At 43.0% G+C, this 23,080-nt stretch overlaps 1 protein-coding gene across 4 annotated transcripts in view; it reads left to right on the top strand.

Moving 5' to 3' along the window:
• The window catches only part of TTC7A (tetratricopeptide repeat domain 7A), a 180,431-nt gene that overhangs the window by 90,568 nt on the left and 66,783 nt on the right, over window positions 1-23,080 (top strand). For all 4 annotated transcript variants that reach the window (XM_064158360.1, XM_064158358.1, XM_064158359.1 and 1 more), the window contains one exon: window positions 22,908-23,024. In XM_064158360.1, coding sequence (XP_064014430.1) covers window positions 22,908-23,024 — 117 coding nt within the window. The remainder of the gene's footprint in view (window positions 1-22,907; window positions 23,025-23,080) is intronic.

Below are 23,080 nucleotides of genomic sequence, written 5' to 3'. Positions count from 1 at the left end.
TTAGGTTATTGGCTATGAAAAGAAAACAATAATGATGTCTATTTCACTCATAGGTTTTCCTTAGATATATAAAAGCAAGGACACAAACAGAGATAAGACTAATTGGATTTTTTTAATGAGAAATTGGATTATTGGGTGTGAAAAGAAAATACAGTGATGCCTATATTACCCATTCATTCTGCTGGGACATATAAAAGCAAGGACACAAGCAGAGAGAAGACAGTCTCTGCCTGACTTTTGCTGTATTAACTCTCCTGCCTGAACCTGTACATTTCCAACTAATCATTCTGCTTCTAACACCCCTTGCTGGTCTTTCCAGCTCACCTTGCATGTAGGAGAGATTCTGAGATAAGGGAGGGGGTGGAAAGAAGGCAGAAGTGTGATTGGGAGCTCTTCCTGGGCAGTCTGGCTGCTGGGAGAGGTCTTGTATTTCATATTACTTGTAACTTACATATTACTGTATGTAGTTGTAAATATCTGTAATATATTGTGTATAGATATGCTTGTACATTGTGCTAAGCTGTAAATATATAAAGCTTCATTCCTTAACTTCCAGCCAGCTGAGTTCAGTCTGGGTGAATCCTTGGCAAGGAGGTAACACCCAGAACCACTACAATTCTAGTACACATTTTTTATGTTGTAGAGGTCGTGCTTGCCCTAATAAAATAAACTTCTTCAGATACCTTACCAGCTCAGAACATACCTAACTCTTGCAATATGTTTGTGGGGTATGTTTTTGTTTGTTTTTTTTTTCCCCCACAAGATGTGCATCAGACTTTACTTGTTTCTTTGCCTGGGTCTCTTACAGTCTTCTGATGCAAAAACTATGTTTTAGGTATGATAATATCCACTTACTAATCTCATCTAATTGGCTTCTAACGGTGTCTGTGCTAGTTTGAAGCTAGCTAGGATTTTTTGGTGAGAAGAATTAGATTACAGGCTGTGGAAGGAAAACAGTGGTGATGTCTACTTCCCTCATAGGCTTGCTGAGATGTATAGGAACAAGAAATAAAAACATAGATAACCACTCTCACTTGGGCTGCTGGCTGAGCTGCATCTTACTCTCTAACCTCACCCTCCACTTTTTTTTCTTTGGCTAATCCACTTTGCTTCCTAATCCCCTGGCCAAACCTCCATTCTTCCTTGGGACTGGGCTAAGGTTGAGAGGGGTGGGAGAAGGTGGAAGGGTGGTTGGGAGCCCTTCCTGGGGACTCAGGTTTCTGGGAGGGCTGTTGTGTTTCTCTATTCCCTTTTACCTTGTCTATTTCTGTCTATAATTGTATATACTGTAAATATCTGCTTGTATATTGTGCTAGCTGTAAATATAAGCTTCATTCATAGTTCCAGAGCTGGCTGAGTGTAGTCTGGGTGATTTCCAAAGTGGGGGGGGGGGCAGGGAACACTCAAACCATCAGTGTCCTGTTTTACAAGGTACAGGGAAATGCACCCAGGATCTGTGAATTCTGGATGTAAGCAATATCATAGCAGAACAGTAATTTGGTTTGGCTTTAATTTAACAGAGTACAAGGAGCAGCACAACACAAAGTTTCAGTGCTGCAAAAGCAAGAAGCCGCACTCACAAATTATGTATTGCAGCAGGTACTCATTATTTGCCTACATACACTAGGCCATTTGTCTGGGTTTACTTACAAGATGTGGCAGAGAGAGAAATCATGGTTTTAGTTGTCACTGCAAGCAATGTTATTAGAAGGAAGAACCAATGAAGCAATTCTGTCTCCAAACAGCACCTTAAGGAAATCATGTTTCTTAGGGCAGATTTGCTCTCCAGCACTTATGAGACTGTAATAGGATGTAAGAATGGTTGCAAATAATGGCACAGCTAAAAAAAGAAAAATAATGTTCCTGTATCATTAGGGACAAAGCCGTGTACAAGTTTGCACAAGTGAATTAATAAATCCTAAATGCTTCCTCTGATGTGTGAACTCTGAAATTAACACCGCTGATTTCTGCACACTAAGAATAGTACAGGGTGTCAGCACCATTTGAGGAAGGGAAAAGATACAGTTCCAGCCCTCCATAGCATTCAGGTTGCTTAAAGCTGAAGTTATGTAACATAAATGGCCACAGCTGCCATTTCAGAAGTTAACTAAGCAGCCCAGCATTGGGAGTGTAGTAGAAAAATCCCTAGGTGTTGGCCTGGCCCCAACCTGAGCTGTGATCACTGCAGACCAATGTACAAAGTGTTTTCTGACCTTGGCGCTTGCAAGTGTTTGTTGTTGCTTGTGAGCAGGTTCTGTTTGGGCTGTTGGCCTAGTAAGAAAAAGCTTAGTGCCTGGATTTCAAGCTCAAGAGCAAGAAAGCCACACTGTGTTAACCTACCCAAGTAGGGGAAAAAGTGCAGCTGGGAATTATGCAGATGGGCTGAACTGGACTGGCGCAGGGTGCTGGAGTGTAAGCAGCAGATGACTACCTTAAAAAGTGAGGTCGTGTCATCATCCTGTTTTCATTGGCCATCTCCTAAGCCACTTTTCCAAGATTATGCATAATAGCAGTTTGCCTGGCTGAAAATATCCCCCAGGAGAGCAAGAAGAAACTGCTGTGAATCCAGAATACATTAAAGGCCAAGGAAGAGAGGATTGTTTTTTTTCCTTACTGATGTTAAACTTTATCAAACTAAAAAAGTAACACAAGGTAGAACTGCAGCACTGCAGGACATGTGGACTGCTTTCACCTGATAGTCTTCTACTTGGCCCCAAGCATTTTTTTTTGCCTCTGCAAATGTTACTAAACTTGATTGCCAGTTTCTCTGGTGCATGACAGCCACCGCTAACAACATAATCGTCTGGGGAGGAAGTCACTGCTTATGTTGCTTAGTGCGTAGTCCATCTAAATTCCTTGGTGGTTTTAGTGCACATCATGGACAATGCTTGTTGTTTTCTACACTTAAATAGTGTCATTAAACTCTTGCACAAGAGTATGCCCTGACCAGCATGAAAGCATTCTGAGTTTAGGCTTGGAATAGAACTTGCAAGTGAGACTGAGCACAGAGCTGGTACTTGATGTAGTTTAAGGCTGCAGTTGTGTTGAGGTTTTATATAACAAATACTTCATGCCTTAGTCAGGGCCACTTGTAGTGAGAGTAGCTATAGTAACAAAACAAAGTTTCTAGCTAGGGAAGGAACATTACCAGTGAGCAAGGCATCAGTTTCTGATCCAGTACCTCTAATATGCTTATTTGTCAGTTTTGTTTACAGTGCTGTTTTAATACCTACTACTGAATTTTCAGAGGTTTGTAGAAATCTTCATTTTTTGCCTTCAGTGAGGTTTTGTGTTTGTTGTTTGGGTTTTTTGGGTAGGTTTTTTTTTTCTAAAACCTGTGAAGGGTTGCTCTTTTTTGCCTTCAGATGGAAATGTTCTAATTCTATTTCTGCTTTTTTAGCTTGTTTTCCTAAAGATATGGAGATTTTGCAGTTGGGTTTTTTTTTAATCCCTTGAGCACTTTGAAAATATTGGCTGGTTTAAAACAAATTTTGACAGTCCATTAGGCATCTCAGACATAATTGAGTTTCTGCAAGTTTCCTGAAAGCAGCTGAGTCAAAGCCAAAGGGGGCAGGCAGAGCTGAGCCATAGTGTGCCAGGGTTGGCAGCCACCAGTGGGACACTGAGCACATATGTGGCAGGTATGAGACATGGGGACATGGCAGCAGTGCTGCCATGATAGTAGTGGCTCTGTGAGAAGGACTGGCAGGAGGAAACAGACTGCAATGTGGGACAAGGGCAGAGGATGCAGATCTGTAGGAAACTGCATACTGCCTGGAAAGGGACAGTTTGTGGCATTTAAGCAAGGATTATATAAAAGCATGCTCTTTCCTCTGTGTCTTGTATGCTCATTTGCATGTGTAACAGGTGATTACAGAACGAGTAAGGAAGGTAATGAGGGATGCTGGCAGAGGGGAGATTTAACCTAGATGTTAGGAAGAAGTTCTTTACTGTGAGGGTGGTGAGACACTGCCACATGTTGCCCAGGAAGGCAACCTCCCTGGAGGTATTCAAGACCAGGTTGGATGAGGCCTTGAGCAACCTGTTCTAGTGGGGGGTGTTCCTGCCTATGATGGGAGTTTGGAACTGGATGATCTTTGAGGTCCCTTCCAACCTAAACCATTCTGTGATTCTATGGTAATTAGCACAGGTGAACCAAAACTACCCATGCTGGAGGTGCAGTGAAAGGCTGCACAGCCTGCAGGAATCAGCTTCCCTTGGAAGCCAGGGAATTCCATCTCTTAGGATTTTCACAGAAATCCTGAAGTGACAGCCTGGTTAAATAACAGCCAAAAGAATTATCATTCCATTTATAAACAGCTCTTGTAAAATTTCAGTGCAGAGCTTATCTGTTGCCAAACCAATCTTTTATGTGAAGCAGGAAGATATTTTTGAAGGAGGCATGGCATTTGCTGAAGCAAGCTGGGAGCACACTACTGGCCCTAAAGCTATGATTGCATTTGGACAGCCTGTGATTGACTTTTCCTTTATCCTGGCCTCATCAACTAAGAAAAAACATTAGTTTTTAAAGAGATAGAATCATGGAATATGAGGGGCTGGAAGAGACCTCAAAAGATCATCTGATCCAGCCCCCCTGCTAGAGTAGGATCACCTAGAGTAGATCACACTGAAACACATCCAGACAGTTCATAGAATCATAGATCTCTGATCTCTTTTCTGTTGTCTGTAAATAATTTGTTCAGTAACTTTCTGGGTGGGACACATCTTAGGCTTCCAATAAAACTAAATGCAGATCCTCCCATTCTGTATGTTTCCTCTTTCAAGCCTCAGCTTCTTGCTCCAATTAATTCTTTAGTCATTTGGTGGCAGAAAATTTAGAACAGCACACAAGGAAATGGAGGTGTGGAAAAAAGAAGGGGAAACAAAGTGAGATAAAGCCAAAATCTGCTCTTTGGACTTGAGGGAAGATGGAAAATCCATCTGAAGCTTTTATGTAGTTTTATGGGGCTGTTCTGCAAATCAGAAGATCTGGTTGTTCACCCTTTCTGCTTTGTACAATGCTGTTTGTCCACCAGCAGACAGGAAGCAAAACAATGTTCCTTTGCAAGAGTATGTTTCCTAGATTTCAGGCCCAGATTCCTTGCAATGGTGCTCCAAACTATTTGGCAGCCCTCTGGTGCATCGAACATGTTGTAATCACTTTATGCAGCAGTGAAACGCAGCTGTGCTTGGGGAAGAGTAGAACAGCTGTTTAGCAGGAAATAACAACAGTGTGTATTGGATTAGGTTTAAAAGTTAGAAAGAATAATTTGCCAGTTGAAGTTGGCAAGACCAGAGCTAGACTTTTACAATCTGGGCTGTATTAGAAGGGGTGTTGTCATTACAGGACCTTGCAAATCGTCCCTCTCCAGCCTTCCTGTAGGCCCCCTTTAGATACTGGGAGACTACTACAAGGTCTCCTCGAAGCCTTCTCTTCTCCAGGCTGAAGAGCCCCAACTCTCATAGTCTGTCCTCATAGCAGAGCTGCTCCAGCCCTCTGAGCATCTTCATGCTCCTCTTCTCCATCTTCTCTGGACTCACTCCCATAGTTCCATGTCCTTCTTGTGTTGGAGGCTCCAGAACTGCACACAGTCACTGTACACTGGTCACATAGATATGTCCTGAGGCACAATCCAGAGGAGAGGAGAGGAGAGGAGAGGGAGGAGGAGAACCAGTGTCTTGGTTGCATTTTCTCAGTTACACAGGCAGTCTCACACAGCTTAGGCAGAGAAGGCTAGTATAACTGAACAGAACCTCTCCTATCTGCTGCTGCAGATCCTGCCCACAGAGAAGCACAGTATCTTTAGTCAGGATGGAGTGATTCACAGCAGTATGGAGCTGTGCTGAGCCATGCCAGGCTGGTTTAACAAGAGGGGGCACACAGCTTACACAGAGAGGTGAAACATTTCAATGGTTTAATCTATTTCCCAGGATAGCCTTTGCAGTGTTAACTCCTGCAGAACTGTATCAGAAAGGAAACCAAGCAGGTGATACCTTCTGCAATTTGAGTAGTGTCTAGATGATAGCTTCTATGAACTTGGGAATTTTATAGCTGGGGTTGTGATGCAATGGCTTTGCAAAAAGGATGTTTTTGTACTTCAGTTGTCCATCAGTTGTAATCCTCAGTATAAATACCAGAATTTGTGTCCATTGGAAACAGGAAACTGCTCAGAAGAGATGGCAGTCTGTAATATGTGGATCTGCAGGGTTTACTGAAACAGATGTCACTAGGTTTGAGTGAATCAAGCACGTTATTATTTACAGTTTTCAGCAGAGAAGTGCAACAGCTTGGGTAGCTGGAATCACACTAAGAATCCTGCTTGGAAACTGGCTGAATGGCAGCTATTACCTGAAAAATAACTTTATACCTGCAGAGACCTGACAGGTAGAACTGTGATCTTGGCATAGAGTGGGAAGAGAAGAGAGTTGGGGAAAATGTAGTGGAAAGGCCTCTATCTGTAGCAAATCTCTCCAATGTAGCTACTTTAGCATCTTGTTATAAATAAGAAACAAAGTGGAAGAAATATACTGGGGGCGGGGGGAGGAATCAGTCATGCCATAAGCAATCACAAATCCGATGCATTAAGATGCATGTCAGCTTCCATCAGAGCTAATATTTCTCCAAATTAGTTCATTCTCTGCCTCATTCATGCTAAAAGTGGACTGCAGCTCAAATGTCTGTGCTTCTTCTAACTTCTCTAGTGCCTCAAGGAATACGATGCCAAAGTTTATTGACTGCTGTCCTAAACACTATGTGCAGGACCTGACCTCAAGGACATAGTTTGCAGTACTATTTACTCAGCATGTTGGATTTTGTGTTGCTGTTTCTGTGGGAGTAATTCATGCAGGTTTTCCTTGAACACTGGATTGCAAACACTGTAATTGTCCTGAGTAAGGATATTGTTGTGCTGTCCTGGCATTGCATAAGTGAAATATTTGCATGTGCTTCCTGGTAGAGGCACGTGGAACAGGGGTCAGCTGTGCCATCTCTTTAGGTCAGCCACCAACTCTTCCTTTTCTACAAGCTCATTTTCCTGGGCAGTCACACATAGCAGCTCATGGCTGAATCAAACTCACAGGTTATGTGAGGAAAAACATCAATTCACTGCTTTGAGGGACTACCTCACTTAGTCAGCATCTCCCCCGCACCCTCCCTACTTTTTTTTTCTCCAAAGACCCTGTTATATGGTAGATGGACTTGATCCATTCACATGCTCTTGCACTTCCTTTGCAGTTCTAATTTTAGTGTAATTTAGGCCTGTGACTTGACACCTGCAAAGTGCTCTCATCAGTATTCAGGTGGTACATGTATATGTTGAGGCTTTCATAGCTGCTCTCTCAGTTTCTCTTCTTGGAATCATCTTGTGCTGAATTCAGCCTTAGGAACAGGGTAATTATTTGAAAATGGATTAGAGCTCTGAATCTTTTCCAGTAAGGCTGAAGGAAGCTATTACTTCATCTTATATTAAATGGTACCTTGAAAACCTTCTGGATTTCCAATTAATTAAATCAGATCTGTTCAAGAACAAAGAACACTGTTTTTACCTGTAGTTTTGATAGTTTTTAAGCCATTCTGTTTATGATAGAATTTAGTTTATTTAGTTAAGGAAAATAAACATGTCAGATCATCCATGGATGCATCTTACTGTTGGGAATCTACTTCAAAATGTCAAATTTCAGGTGCATGCTCTGTATTTTAACCATGCTTCCTCTGGATGTCATGCCCTGAGGGAATTAATTATGGTAGGATATATCACATACATAATGACAGGCTCTGCTAAGCCTTCCAGAGGCAAAACTACAAATCAGGTCAGCAGAGCCTGAGCACTTTCAGTTCCTGCCTTGGACTAAGTTCTGTGCAGTGCCTTTGGATAGCAGTTCAGCAAAGTACTCCAGGAAAGGTGTGAACATGATAATGCAAATACAGTGCCTTGGGTGTAGTGGGAATGGAGAGGGACACTCTACTTCTGTTTGGGATACACTGGTTTAGAAAATACAGGAACTAGGAAATAAATTCTCTGCTCTGAATTACATCTGACTTGCACAATTTTCCCTTTAAGAGGGGAAGTAGACACATATGTCAATGCAAAGTGATTTTCATGCCTAATGGTGAAGCACAGGATAGTTGTAATATTCCAGTGCTTCGGGTTGACATCTATTCCTCTGCTGTAGACTTACTTCAAGGAGAAAGTGGTAGGTGCTGCTAACTTACCAGGAGGCAGATTATAAATACACATTTTACCTGAGTGTGCACTGATCTCTTTGCAGTGAGCTCTTGTGCTGGTTTGAGACTAATTGGGATTTTTAAGTGAAGAATTAGATTATTGGGTGTGAAAAGAAAATACAGTGATGCCTATATTACCCATTCATGCTGCTGGGACATGTAAAAGCAAGGACACAAACAGAGAGAAGACAGTCTCTGCATGGCTTTTGCTACATTAACTCTTCTGCCTGAATCTGCACATCTTCCAACTAATCATTCTGCTTCTGACACCCCTTGCTGATCTTTCCAGCTCACCTTGCATGTAGGGTAGATTCTGAGATAGGGGAAGGGGTGGAAAGAAGGTGGAAGGGTGGGTGGGAGCCCTTTCTGGGCAGTCTGGCTGCTGGGAGGGGTCTTGTATTTCTGTATTACTTTTAAATTGTATATTACTGTATATAGTTGTAAATATTTGTGATATATTGTGTATATATATGCTTATAAATTGTGCTAAGCTATGAATATAAAGCTTTGTTCTTTAACTTCCAGCCAGCTGAGTTTAGTCTGGGTGAATCCTTGCAGGGGGTAAGGGGGACAGGTAACTCCCAAAACCACTACAGCTACAGGATACGTGAAAAAAAAGGACTTCATTGTGTTCTGTCAGCAGGAGTGTGTGTGAGGAGAGGTTGTAACCAGGAGGAGGTTGCTCTCTTCTCTCAGGTGGCCAGCACCAGAACAAGAGGACACAGCCTCAAGCTGTGCCAGGGGAAATTTAGGCTTGAGGTGAGGAGAAAGTTCTTCACTGAGAGAGTCATTGGACACTGGAATGGGCTGCCCGGGGAGGTGGTGGAGTCGCCGTCCCTGGAGCTGTTCAAGGCAGGATTGGACGTGGCACTTGGTGCCATGGTCTAGCCTTGAGCTCTGTGGTAAAGGGTTGGACTTGATGATCTATGAGGTCTCTTCTAATCTTGATGATACTGTGAGGGAGCTCAGTCCAGTCTCTTTTCTGTCCTCCCCGTTGGTTGAGATGTAGATGCAGAGTTTGACGTCGGGCACTTTGCAGCTGTGCTGCCGGGCTGCTGCACCAAGCTACTATGCAGCCACACACAAACCTGCAGACTCGCAAGAGCCAGACATTTCCACATGGGGCTTCTCTGCACAGAGAAGGGGACAGAGAAAGCTTTTCCTTGTGAACAGCTGAGGTTGCTGCTTGTCATCACTTCTATTCATCTCTCTCTTTTTTTTTTCCCCGTTTGCAGGATCCTCATGGAAGAACTAACTGGGGGGTTTTTGGTGTTCATGGGTTTTTTGTTTGGAGTTGGTTGGTTGGGGTTTTTTGTCAGTCACTGTCTTTCAAGCAGCTATTTATTTTTTTTTCCTATATTAAAAAAAAAAAAGAAAGTTGCAGGCTGGAATTCTGCAAATGAATGGGTTACTTATGGGGATAAAGTAGGAAGTCAGCTGATATGGACTGACCAAACTGCACTGACCCTGCACTTTGTTTTTTATGTTTATCTGATGCATGCTCATTTTTAGGAGAGAACCTACTAACTTGAAAATTCAGTGACAGATCCCTAGCTAGTTAAAAGGACAAGAATCCTTTCATTTCACATGGACAGAACTGATTCTCTTCAGCTGTCTAACCCTGAATGTTTTGTGCCACGGGCTGAACGCCATAGGCATCAGAAGAATCATCATAGAATCAACCAGGTTGGAAGAGACCTCCAAGATCATCCAGTGCAACCTATCCCCCAGCTCTAGCCACTCAACCAGACCATGGCACTAAGTGTCTCATCCAGGCTTTTCCTGAACACCTCCAGGGACGGCGACTCCACCACCTCCCTGGGCAGCCCTTTCCAATGCCAATCACTCTCTCTGCCAACAACTTCCTCTTAACATCCAGCCTAGACTTCCCCCAGCACAACTTGAGACTGTGTCCCCTTGTTCCGTTGCTGGTTGCCTGGCAAAAGAGACTAACCCCCACCTGGCTACAATGTCCCTTCAGGTAGTTGTAGACAGCAATGAGGTCAGCCCTGAGCCTCCTCTTCTGCAGGCTGCACACCCCCAGCTCCCTCAGCCTCTCCTCATAGGGTTTGTGTCCAGTCAGGGTAAGGCATGAATAAGACTATTTTTGGGCCTATGAATAGCCCTCCACAACATGCACTCTGGCCTGTCCATGGCATATGTTCCAGTGTACCATAATCAGACAATTCTATAGATTCACTGCATTTAATATTTCTATTCGAAACAGTTTTGTTCCTTTTACCTGTTCCGTTGCAGCTATTAACTCTAAATTTTGGAACAAAGCTCCACTGTGGTGCCAAAAATATGTAAAGGTCAGTGCTGGACTGCTTCTCAAAAAAACACAAACAAATGAAACAAAAAAGAAACAAACAGAAAAACCCAGCAACAAAAACACCAAACCAAGACTCAGTCCAAAAGCCTTGCATTAGTTGGTGGGCGAAGAACACGAAATAAAGCCAAACCCACTAATCTTGTCACTTGCACTGTACTGTATAGATGAGATCTGGCTTTTTAATAGTCAAGCCTGGTTTATTTCATCCAGTATCTGCAGTTTTATACTGAGGTGCATTTTCAGGCTGTTATTGAGAGAAGGCCAAATGCTGCTATTTTGGAATGTTTAAAATGCAATGACTATGCATGTTTTCCCAAAGGATTGTCTTCAATCACACATGCAGTGCATGGGATCTATAATACTGTGTCATCTTCACTCAGCACATCTGGAAGGTCTGTCATGCTGGATTGTGATATGCTGCAGAAAATAACTTAGTAATTTGATTTTAGGCTCAATCTGCCATGAGTTCTCTTTTTGGTTTTGTTTTTCTTAACCATGCATATATTTCTCACCTTTCTCTTTTAGGTTTTTAGGTTTTGTTGGTAGTTCTAATTGAAATCTTTTGGATATTTCTGGTTGAGAGACAGATGATTTTTGTTTGTTACTCAGGAGCAGTGACTCAGCTTATTTGTACAGTGGAAGGTTTGCTTGCTGGAGTCATATATGCAACAGCAAAGTTACAAATTCCAGCAAGGCTAACAAATGAAGCTGCACATTTAAAATACAGCCTGCAAGATCCTGAACTGTATTAGTGTTCAGCTGAACTGGGCACAGCTCTCTGCTAGGAAAACTTTCTGCTGAAGTAATAGCCAACAATGCAAGCTGTGGCAGTGGGTTCCCTAAGTAGGCTGCATCCTTGAGTTGATGAGAAGTCTTTAGGAAGAGAATAGGAAGGAAATTTTATATTTAATTATATTTTTGCCAAGAAAACAGAATATTTAGGTTAAACTTAAATGCTTATGCCTTAACTTGGAGAAAAGTGTCTTTATGCTGGAGAAGCTGGATTTAATAAAAAGATGTGGTGGGTTGGACTGTGCTTCTGGTATATATTCAAAATCACAGTCACCCCTTTCAATATGACAGGAATCATATGGAGCTGCTCACTGTTGTATCCTGAGTTTGGTTTTTGTATCAGGCTGAGAAGAGCTATTACAATATTAGTTCAGCTGACTGGTCTGAGTTCTGTGGGGAACCCTTACTGTGTGGGAGGGATGCAGCATAATAAAAAGTGCTGCTGTTGGCAGAGTCAGTCTGCGTGGTCTCAAACCTGATAGGGATTAAGGGCTGCAAATCCTCACCCTGCAATTAGCATTTTATGGGATGAAAATAAACTATGGAATAGCTTTATATAGAAATACAGTGTATCTCCAAAAGCACTGTCTGTGGTGAAAAAGCAACCCACCACTACCATGAATGTAATTTTGTCCATCTGGTTGTTCTTAGTCAGTCTGCTTTGTCAAACCAAATGGTGAGCACAGTTTTTTTTATGTTAACCTAAATCATGCCACTTGAAGGACTGAGTGAAATTGCAGTAGTGCAGTCTTCAGCACATCTGTCTGTTGAATTACAGACTTGAGTCTGTAAGCTCATTGCTTGCTCTGTGTGATAGGTCATGCTCCTGTGTCTTCCTGCTGCTGTTACTGTTCAGCTGGTGCTAACACAGACGGCAATTACATCATGGCTTTGCTTTGCCGACTTAGACAGATTTGATTCCTGCTGGTAGCAAAATATCCATTTCTTTCTCTAGGATTCTCTTTGCTGAATCCAGCAGTTTTCCATCTACTTAACACAACACAGGTTTGTTGGCTTGTTGTTTTTTTTTCCTGAAATCAAGGACCTTCTTTCTGTCTTCACTTCTGTCACCTTTTAAGCATGCCTTTCTTCATCTGTTTTCAGGCTGGGATAGAAACCTGCTCTTCCATATCTTACTGAACAAGCTCATCTTATAAAAAGCACTGACTGAACTGTATTAAGTGTCTGGTGGGTTGTTTTAGCCAGAATGTATCTTGAAATACACCCACATGTACCCCAGAACCAATATCCTGTAGTGAAATTCAGTGTAGTGGTGTTTGGGAGATTGATTCCTGTCTCTCTGCCAACAACTTCCTCCTAACATCCAGCCTAGACCTCCCCCAGCACAACTTGAGACTGTGTCCCCTTGTTCTACTGCTGGTTGCCTGGGAGAAGAGACCAACCCCCACCTGGCTACAGCCTCCCTTCACTTAAGTGTAGACAGCAATGAGGTCACCCCTGAGCCTCCTCTTCTCCAGGCTCTGCACAACCCCAGCTCCCTCAGCCTCTCCTCATAGGGTTTGTGTTCCAGGCCTTGCACCAGCTTTGTTGCCCTTCTCTGGACACCTTCCAGCACTTCAGAAGGAAGTTATGTACAAAAAGGTGATTTAAATACTCTGCATAGCAAACCCAGAAACTTTCCCAGATTTTGCTGTAAAAACTATTTTTGTCTTTATTTGGATGAGATATGGACTGAAATATTTATGATTTGTGGTGGCATAGAATCATTTTGTTACCAGTTCCTCGTCAGAGCAAGAGGAATTCCTCTCAGGTGTATCACCCAAGGGAACCTACAATTTGTTTGATTCCTATACACTTAACAAAAAGCAAAATATCACAAGTCTATGGCTGAAAATGAATGATCTAATTAAAAGGAAGAGAGGCTGTAATTCTGATTGCCCTTTTTTGTGCCTTCTTTTCTTGGGTATGACTATCTGTGTCTTGATTCTGAAGGAATCATAGAATGGTTTAGGTTGGAAAGGACCTCAAAGATCAGCTAGTTCCAACCCCCCGCCATAGGCAGGGGCACCTCCCACTGGAACAGGTTGCTCAAGGCCTCAAGGAAGGTGAAGACCAGGATGACATTTAGTGCTTCCCCCTCCCTGCAGCAAATCAGGGTTCTTTTTCTTTCAGTAGACTATTAGTTACTTGCTATTTTTCCTTCAAGGGACAACCTGCCCAAGTTTAGCAGATAAGAGGGGTTTATTACAAGACCTCCTTCCACTGTAAGTGACATCTTCTGGGCAAGTTGTGTTTATGTTAACTCCTGTTTACCCTCTTTATCACAAGTGAATCTGACGGACTTGAATGCTGAAATAAGTGCATAAGGTTGCTGGTCTGGCTGCAGACATGCTTGTCCTGGGAAGCAATATCTGAGTCCACGCAGGTGCCCTTCACCTGACTGACAGAAGACCTTTCCACCATCAGGCACAGACTGCAGCAGGAGGCATCCCCCAGAGCTTCAGTCACACCCGTGGGCAGTCCTGGGTTTTTTTGCCGTGCAGTCTCTGGCAGTTTGGGCTACAATTTTAACTTTTGTGATCACATGTCCCTCTGTTTCCCTCCTACTCTGTGAGCAGGAGTCTTGTATCATAAGGCTAAGCCTAGCAAATTGCCTTCATCATGTAACTCTACCTCTCTACAAGCTGTTCTCACCCCGTGTGCTGTTGTAGTCAACAGTTTATGGAGCAGCATTAGCTGGATAGCTGTTGTCATCCAAGACTGGGGCTCTGAGCAAGGCATTCCTCTACAGGAGATGTCAGCTCTGAGCCTGGTAGTTTTCCTGGGAAGATGAAGTCGACAGTTCTTTGGATGTGCTACCAGGCTTCTTTTTATTTTTTGTTCATGCTGAGGGATAATGGGTAGGGAGCTGCAAAAAAAAACCAAACACACACACACACACACACAAAACCACCGACAAAACCCAACAAAAAACCAAGCAAACTGTGTCTGTAAAAGTATATGATCACTTTATTTTTGTAGTGAAAGTGCTAAATAACATGGCACCACATGAAGTTATAAAAGGAGGTTGCAGTCAGCATTGCTGGCATTAATTTAACTAGAGAATGTGCCCTTAAATGTCAGGAGACTGGAGGAAGCACTGAGTTATTTGAGAAGACAGCAACTTTGATGTGGATTTTATCAACAAAAATGCAAAGGCAGCTTTCCAATTTTGCCAGCTTTTTTTTTTTTCCTTATTGAAAACAGGACTAAGGCTTTAGCAGGTGTTTTATGAAGGTTACTGAAACCACAGAAAGTACACATTAGCTAATTGGCTTTTGTAGGTGACTCATCATTGAAGCTAAACTCAGCAACTGATAAACTGAGCAGCTAATTTGCTGTGAAGATACTGCAGCTCCGGATGCACTGTCCTCTCATACTGGCAGATAAAACAAGATCAGACAATCTGTGTTATAAAAAGAGCATGGGTTACAATTATATTTCTGCTGTATTGAACTGTAGGAGTGGCTGTTCTTGATCAAACTAAGGGCTTGTCTGGGCTTCAGCAGAGCATCTGGTGAATGCACAGGGAAAAGCATGCAGAAAAATGGCAGTAGGGGTGGTCCTACCCCTCATATGTCATCCCTGTTTTTGTTCAGAAGCTTTTGGAGCCAGAGGTTGCATTAGGTTGTGTTTAGTGCCCCTGCTGGGCCTGTCATCCATGAATTTATCTAATCTCTTTTTTAACCTATTTATGTGCATGCTCCAGAACGTCCTGCAGCAATGAATTTTGCACTTTACAAACAGAAAACCCACTTCATTAGCTCATTTAAAATTCACTGCTCGATTGCTTTAATGGATATTCCTTACCTCTCATTGAAGCAACAAGGCTACTTTGATTTCCTGATCTTCTTCATACTATTCATTGTATAAATCTGCCATCTCTTCTTTCAGGTTCTTTTCCAGGCTAGGAAGTCTGTTGACTATCTCCATATATCAAAAGCATTCCAAAACTTTGATCATTCTTCTTGTCTCCTCTATCCTCTTTCCAGCCCTGCTTGATCAGTTTATATCCTGAATCCACCTCTATCCTCCTTTTGCATCAGATACCTTAAAGGGAAATAAAGTAATTCAAGAGTTCAGTGATGAAGGTGTTGAGGGTTTGAATCCATGCTTCCCAGTTTGTCAGAGAGCATCTTTCATCCATCCACCCATCCAGGTCGTGGCATTCCCCAGTTTTTCATTTGAGCTGGTGTGGAATATTTATCTAGGCTTCAGAGAGGTAGGAGGGTGAGCTGGTCTCTGCTGTCCAGTGGCAGCTGCATGCTGCTCCAACACCCCATCAGTCAGTCACTGCATAAAGTGCATTTGCTGTCCTCAGTGCTCTGACAAGGATTCTGGTTTCTCTCTCCAGGCAAACGTCTGTAAACACACACAAACAAACAGGCATATGCATCCTGTCACCTAATGGAAGAAAGTACAGATACTACTTCCAGAAGTTCAGTATCTGCATGTGAATGTACACAGTTTTCTCTGTGAATTGGGGCATATTGCTGCTGCTTTGAGTGTTTTGGTTTGTGTTTAAAGTAAAAAATAACCAGTGTCTGTAGGCAGGCAAATCTATAGGTAAGAAATGAAATAATCTGGGAAATAAAGACCCCAATCTGGTAAAGCTGAAAGACATGTAGATCTTTGAATGACTGCTGACAAACTGAAAAGCTAGAGGAGTTGGAAGCTATCAGTAAATGGCAAAACATGTAGATAAATGCCTGCATAGTACTTATTATTTCTACTTCAGTTGCTCAGCCTCAAACTGTTTCTTATAGTACTATCAATTCTAGAGAGGTGTTGAGGTGCTGGAAGGTGTCCAGAGAAGGGTGATGAAGCTGGTGAGGGGCCTGGAACACAGATCCTCTGAGGAGAGTCTGAGGGAGCTGGGGGTGTGCAGCCTGCAGAAGAGGAGGCTTGGGGGGACCTCATTGCTGTCTTCAACTACATGAAGGGAGGCTGTAGCCAGATGGGGTTGGTCTCTTCTCCCAGACAACCAGCAACAGAACAAGGGGACACAGTCTCAAGTTGTGCTGGGGGAAGTCTAGGCTGGATGTTAGGAGGAAGTTCTTCACAGAGAGAGTGATTGGCATTGGAATGGGCTGCCCAGGGAGGTGGTGGAGGCACCGTCCCTGGAGGTGTTCAGGAAAAGCCTGGATGAGGCACTTAGTGCCATGGTCTAGTTGAGTGGCTAGGGCTGGGTGCTAGGTTGGACTGGATGATCTTGGAGCTCCCTTCCATCCTGGCTGATTCTATGGTTCTATATAGAGAAATGGCTACATAATACTTATTATTTCTACTTCAGTTGCTCAGCCTCGAACTGAGCGGAATCTGTTACTGTTTGTTATAGTACTGTCATTTTCTATTGCTTGTCAGATGATAGTGCACAGCAACCCCATTTCAGTGTTATATAAATGTCTAATTAAAGGCCTAAATTTGATACTAAAAATCCGTTTTAAAGGCACTTTTAGAAGTCCAAATAATTAACTGATTGATAAATCTTTACATAGTTCTGCAGTGTTCAATAGCTTATTACTATACATAGCAACTTACATCTTCTTCCAGAGATATGCTCATAAGCATTTGTATCATAACATATAGAATCATAGAATGGTTTAGGTTGGAAGGGACCTCAAAGATCATCTACTTCCAACCCCCCACCATGGGCAGGGACACCTCCCACTAGAACAGGTCACTCAGGGCCTCATCCAGCCTGGCCTTGAATCCCTCCAGGGAGGGAGCATCCACAGCCTTCCTGGGCAACCTGTGCCAGTGTCTCACCACCCTCACTGGAAAGAACTTCTTCCTATCATCTAGGTTAAATCTTCCCTCTTTCAGCACACATGAAACCTTCTGACAGTAAGTACCTACCATTACACCTCAGTAATTTGATTGTCAATGACAGGAAAGAGCTCTTTTCCTCATGGGTAATATTAAAGAACTTAAAGGCTGAGCGTTTAGCCATGTAGGATTAGAATACTCTCAAGAGGGGTAGATAGGTGTGTTTGAATAGGTCTTGAGACACATTATCAGCAAAATCAGTCTTTATGTAAAGGCAATTGTTGAATGCCTCCTGAGATCAACCAAAGTAGCTTGCTTGCTGAAAATTTTCATAGGCATTTCAGTCCCTACTATTTTTTGTCAATGTGTGGCATGTCACAGTGATGTCATTTACGCTTCTGAAATTGTGATTCTTGGGAAACCTAATTTTGAATTTTCAGAACTTCGTATCTCAGCAAAGTCAGAGTGATATTACTGTGAGAGATACATTAACATATATATCTCTCAGAGTAATATCTGGGTTGCTCAAAATCAGAGTCTGAAATTCACCAGTTAATTTTCATCTTGTCTTCGGAGTTCCTTCTTTGACCATATCCTGGTCAAAGCATCATTTGTTAGATTCTCCCCCTTTACTCTGCTCTCATTAGACCCCATCTGGAGTCCTGTGTGCAGTTCTGGAGCCCCCAACACAAGAAGGACATGGAACTGTTTGTGCCAGTCCAGAAGAGGCCGTGAAGATGCTCAGAGGGCTGCAGCAGCTCTGCTATGAGGACAGGCTACAATAGTTGGGGCTCTTCAGCCTGGAGAAGAGAAGGCTTTGAGGAGACCTTGTAGTAGCCTTCCAGTATCTGAAGGGGCCTACAAGAGAGCTGGGGAAGGACTACTGACAAGGTCTTGTAATGACAAGATGAGGAGTAATGGGTTTAAACTGGCAGAGGAAGAAGTTCTTGACAGTGAGGGTGGTGAGACACTGGCACAGGTTGCCCAGAGAGGTTATGGCTGCTGCCTCCCTGCAGATATTCAAGGCCAGGTTGGATGAGGCCTTGAGCAACCTGTTCTAGTGAGAGGTGTCCCTGCCTATGGTGGAGGTTTGGTACTGGATGATCGTCGAGGTCCTCTACAACCTAAACCATTCTATGATTCTATATGTGCCAGTAACCTGATTACATTAGGGAATTAAAAGCCTTTGCATACCATGCATACAAATGATAAAAGAATACCACTCCTGAGAGGGAGATTAGTCTGATGCCAAGAGTAAGCACTGGTAATTTTCCATTGTTGTGGAAAGTGTACGCATTACCAGGGTGATTTGTGAAGTGTTTTACTCTCTCTTCCTATGTTTATGCGGTAGCAATTTATATGTTTGCTTTGCCCTGAATCTGTTTTCATTTTCAGAGGCTAACAGAATTATCAACGACTGTATTGATAATCTTGGGTCTATTTTTATATACTGAATCTCTTTAAGAGTCTGCTCTGCTTAAGCATCATATAAAAGTACAGTAAAATTATATTAAGAAAATAGAATAAGAAAATGTAATGAGTTATGCACAGAGGCTAATGTGACATGATGCTTGTTAGATTTATTCCCAGCAGGACTGCTGTCTCAGTAATAAAATGATAAGCTTGAGAAAAGTCATAGTACCTTGATGGTTCCCCTATATTTTTGTTTATTTGGCTCTTATAAAAGCCAGTAGAAGCTGAAAACCACAAACTGCATATTACACATACAGCCTAATTTCCTGATGGTATTTGCACTTTTTACTTATCACTTCTAATTGCTTGTTTACTGCTGTTGTCAGTATGGTTTGGTTTCCCTTTGCTACATACAATCTTCCCATTTCCTTTTTGCTCTGATTAATTATGTTATTTTGATGTAACACCGTAGTAGTTCGAGGGATCCCAGGTGCCCCTTAAACAAAACCATAGGGACAGAGGCCCATATCAGGGGGATCATAGAATCATAGAATCACCCAGGCTGGAAGAGACCTCCAAGATCATCCACTCCAACCTAGCACCCAGCCCTAGCCATTCAACTAGACGATGACACTGAGTGCCTCATCCAGGCTTTTCTTGAACACCTCAAGGGACAGTGACTCCACCACCTCCCTGGGCAGCCCATTCCAATGTCAATCACTCTCTCTGTGGAGAGCTTCCTCCTAACATCCAGCCTAGACCTCCCCTGGCACAACTAGACACTGTGTCCCCTTGTTCTGTTGCTGGTTGCCTGGCAAAAGAGACCAACCCCCACCTGGCTACAATGTCCTTTCAGGTGGTTGTAGACAGCAATGAGGTCCCCCCTGAGCCTCCTCTTCTCCAGGCTGCACACCCCCAGCTCCCTCAGCCTCTCCTCATAGGGTTTGTGTTCCAGGCCCTTCACCAGCTTTCTTGCCCTTCTCTGGGCACCTTCCAGCACCTCAACATCTCTCTTGAATTGAGGGGCCCAGAACTGGACACAGTACATTTTGCATTTAAAGAGCAAGAACTAGAAACAGAACTGTAGTAAGTGTCTAGCTGGTGCTGAACTGGAATAACCACATTGTCCAGCTCCTACTTGATAGTGTTTCTGTATATGGATGTTAAGGATTGCTTGACCTCTTAACTACATTGTTGTTCAGCAGCTTCACATTCATGAAGCCATTTTAATGCCCTTGCACTTCAGGGTATAACCTCCCATTTTTCTAGTATGGTACCTATTCTTTGATCCTAAGTGGTTGATTCTATATTCTGTTGTGTTAAAACAAGCTTTATTCTTATGAGTCACATTAACTAAGGAATACAGAGCTGCATGTATCGCTGACCAGTTTTCATTACTAACCTCTTATTTGAATTTGATCTTGGGTTTTTTTTAAGTGTATCCACTGTTGAATTTCTTGTACCATTAAAACATTTGGATCAGACCTTGTATCTAGCCAGATATAACTTCCTCAATGTCCTCTATGACACTCAAAAAGGGCATGCACTTTCAGTTGGAGGATCAGCATCTCTAAGAGAAGGGGATGTTTTCATTAGTATTCCTTTTGCTCAGGTCAGTAACATGAAAATTAAAGGTGAGCATATGTGATGGTTTGGGTGTTCCCTGCCCTCTCACACTTTATAAATCACCCAGACTAGACTCAGCTGGCTCTGGAAATTGAATGAAGCTTATATTTACAGCTAGCACAATATACAAGCAGATATTTACAGTATATACAGTTATAGACAGAAATAGACAAGGTAAAAGGGAATACAGAAACACAACAGCCCTCCCAGAAACCTGAGTCCCCAGGAAGGGTTCTCAACTGCCCCTTCACCTTCCCCCTACCCTTCTCAACCTTACCCCAATCCCAAGGAAGATTGGAGGTTTGGCCAGGGGGGTAGGAAGCAAAATGGATTAGGAAAGGAACAGAGGGTGCAGTTAGGAAAGGGATGGAGCTCGGAGCTCTTCAGCAGCAGAAGTGCCGAGTGAGTTATCTATGTTTTGCTTTTTGTTCTTACACGTGTCAGCAAGCCTATGAGGGAAGTAGACATCATTGTTTTCCTTTCACAGCCTGTAATCTAGTTCTTCTCACCAAAACATTCTAGCCAGCTTCAAACTAGCACAGCATAGAGCAGAGATATAAAATAGTAAAAGACTAAGACAAATTCCCTCAGAAATTCAGTTGAATGCTTTACCTGTGCGGTCAAACTGTATCAGTGGCCATGAGCAGGCTTCCCAATGAAAGCTGATACAGTTGGGTTACATTTTGGTGACTTTTTCCTTCCCAGAAAACCCCTTAATGACCCATGTCATTTTAAGGCATTACTGTTCAATATCTTTATTGATGATCTGGACGAGGGCATTGAGTCCAGCATCAGTAAGTTTGCAGATGACACCAAGCTAGGAGCAGGTGTTGATCTGTTGGAAGGTAGGAGAGCCCTGCAGAGGGACCTGGACAGGCTGGATGGGTGGGCAGAGGCCAATGAGATGAGATTTAACAAGGCCAAGTGCAGGGTTCTGCACTTTGGCCACAATAACCCCAAGCAGCGCTATAGGCTGGGGACTGAGTGGCTGGAGAGCAGCCAGGAGGAAAGGGACCTGGGGGTACTGATAGATAGTAAGCTGAAGATGAGCCAGCAGTGTGCCCAGGTGGCCAAGAGAGCCAATGGCATCCTGGCCTGCATCAGGAACAGTGTGGCCAGCAGGACAAGGGAGGTTATTCTTCCCCTGTACTCAGCACTGGTCAGGCCACACCTTGAGTGCTGTGTCCAGTTCTGGGCCCCTCAATTCAAGAAAGATGTTGAGGTACTGGAACATGTCCAGAGAAGGGCAACGAAGCTGGTGAGGGGCCTGGAACACAAATCCTATGAGGAGAGGTTGAGAGAACTGGGCCTGTTTAGCCTGGAGAAGAGGAGGCTCAGGGGTGATCTTATTACTGTCTACAACTACCTGAAGGGACATTGTAGCCAGGTGGGGGTTGGCCTCTTCTCCCAGGTAACCAGCAATAGAACAAGGGGACACAGTCTCAAGTTGTGCCAGGGTAGGTATAGGCTGGATGTTAGGAAGAAGTTTTTCACAGAGAGAGTGATTTCCCATTGGAATGGGCTGCCCAGGGAGGTGGTGGAGGCACCGTCCCTGGGGGTCTTCAAGAAAAGACTGGATGAGGCACTCAGTGCCATGGTCTAGTTGACTGGCTAGGGCTGGGTGATGGGTTGGACTGGATGATCTTTGAGGTCTCTTCCAACCTGGTTGATTCTATGATTCTATGATTCTACTGTGATATGCACTACAGTGGCTTGGCTGCAGATGTCTAATTGCAAGTGCACGATCCCTCATTCCACTGCCAACTCTTCTCTGGCATCATCTGTGCAATTGCTATTGTCTTTTACTGGAGTCATTCAGATTCCCCAGGAGCCTGCAAGTCACATTCATAAACCTGATATTGTCAATGCTTGATGTTGTATGAATAGATATGCATATGTGTGCATCAGTAGTGAACCACACAACCATACTAAACCAGTTCCAAAAGTGTAGATCTCGGACTTTATGAAAACGTTGAAACAGAAGTAAATTTGCATTAGTAAATAAGGAATAAATTTGATTGTCTTGGCAACTGAAAAAAAAAAAAGGCATGTTGTGAAGGGTGGTGCTAAAGGCAAGCTAGCAGTGAGTGGTAAATTGTGTCTTCTAACCTCTGCTTGACCTAATTTTGCTGAATTCCATTTGTCTGTGCAAGTATGTATTCTCCAGGTATAAGAATAGTAGCAACAGTTGTGCTACCTACAAGACTGTACAAGGGCTATCAGCTGTCTTGCCTAGGGGCATGAGATAATCACCAGCTGGGGTTGAGAAAAAGTGTTTCCTTCCTGTGAGGCATTACATAAGTGTCTGTGTGTATTAAGTGTGATGAGGTTTTGTCTGAAATTTATTACATAAACCAGTGCTATAAGGAGATGCCAGACTAAGAAAATAGTCTGGCATATGTACGATGGTAGATCCTTTTTATTCTGTTTTTAATGCTATTGTCATGGTCCGAAGTAAAAGGAGATTCACCCTGCACCTTGTTAGCTTTGCAAAGCATTACTTTTAACACTGTCCTGCCAGCTTTATGATGCAAATTTGACTGCTGCTGAGGAATGCTGTAAATCCTCTCATCTCCTTGTGGGGAGAATCAGAGTTGAGCCAAATGAAATGTGTTGTGCTACGGTGTTTTCCTTTTATTGCTGCAGAAAGCAAGTAAAAGTTCTGGCTGCCAGGGTCTCATTGGGCTGATACTGATTCTCCGCATTTATGAGTTGCTAATAAAGTGAAAGTTGTTATTTTTCATCTTACAGCTTACTCTTCACCAAAGTAAAACTGGAATGGATACATAAAGGACCTGAAGAGGCCTTGGTGACATGCAGACATATGCTGCAGATGTGGCAGATGGTGTATAATGTTTTACAGCACAGGTAGGCTTCCTCTGCTTTCTAATAAGTTCAGATTTCATGATGGTCATGCAGTTTTC

This window comes from Pogoniulus pusillus, chromosome 18 (assembly GCF_015220805.1).
Source record: "Pogoniulus pusillus isolate bPogPus1 chromosome 18, bPogPus1.pri, whole genome shotgun sequence".
NCBI classification, from domain to species: Eukaryota; Metazoa; Chordata; class Aves; order Piciformes; family Lybiidae; genus Pogoniulus; species Pogoniulus pusillus.
Note: the sequence above shows the minus strand (reverse complement) of the source record. Positions and strands in the feature narration are given on the sequence as shown.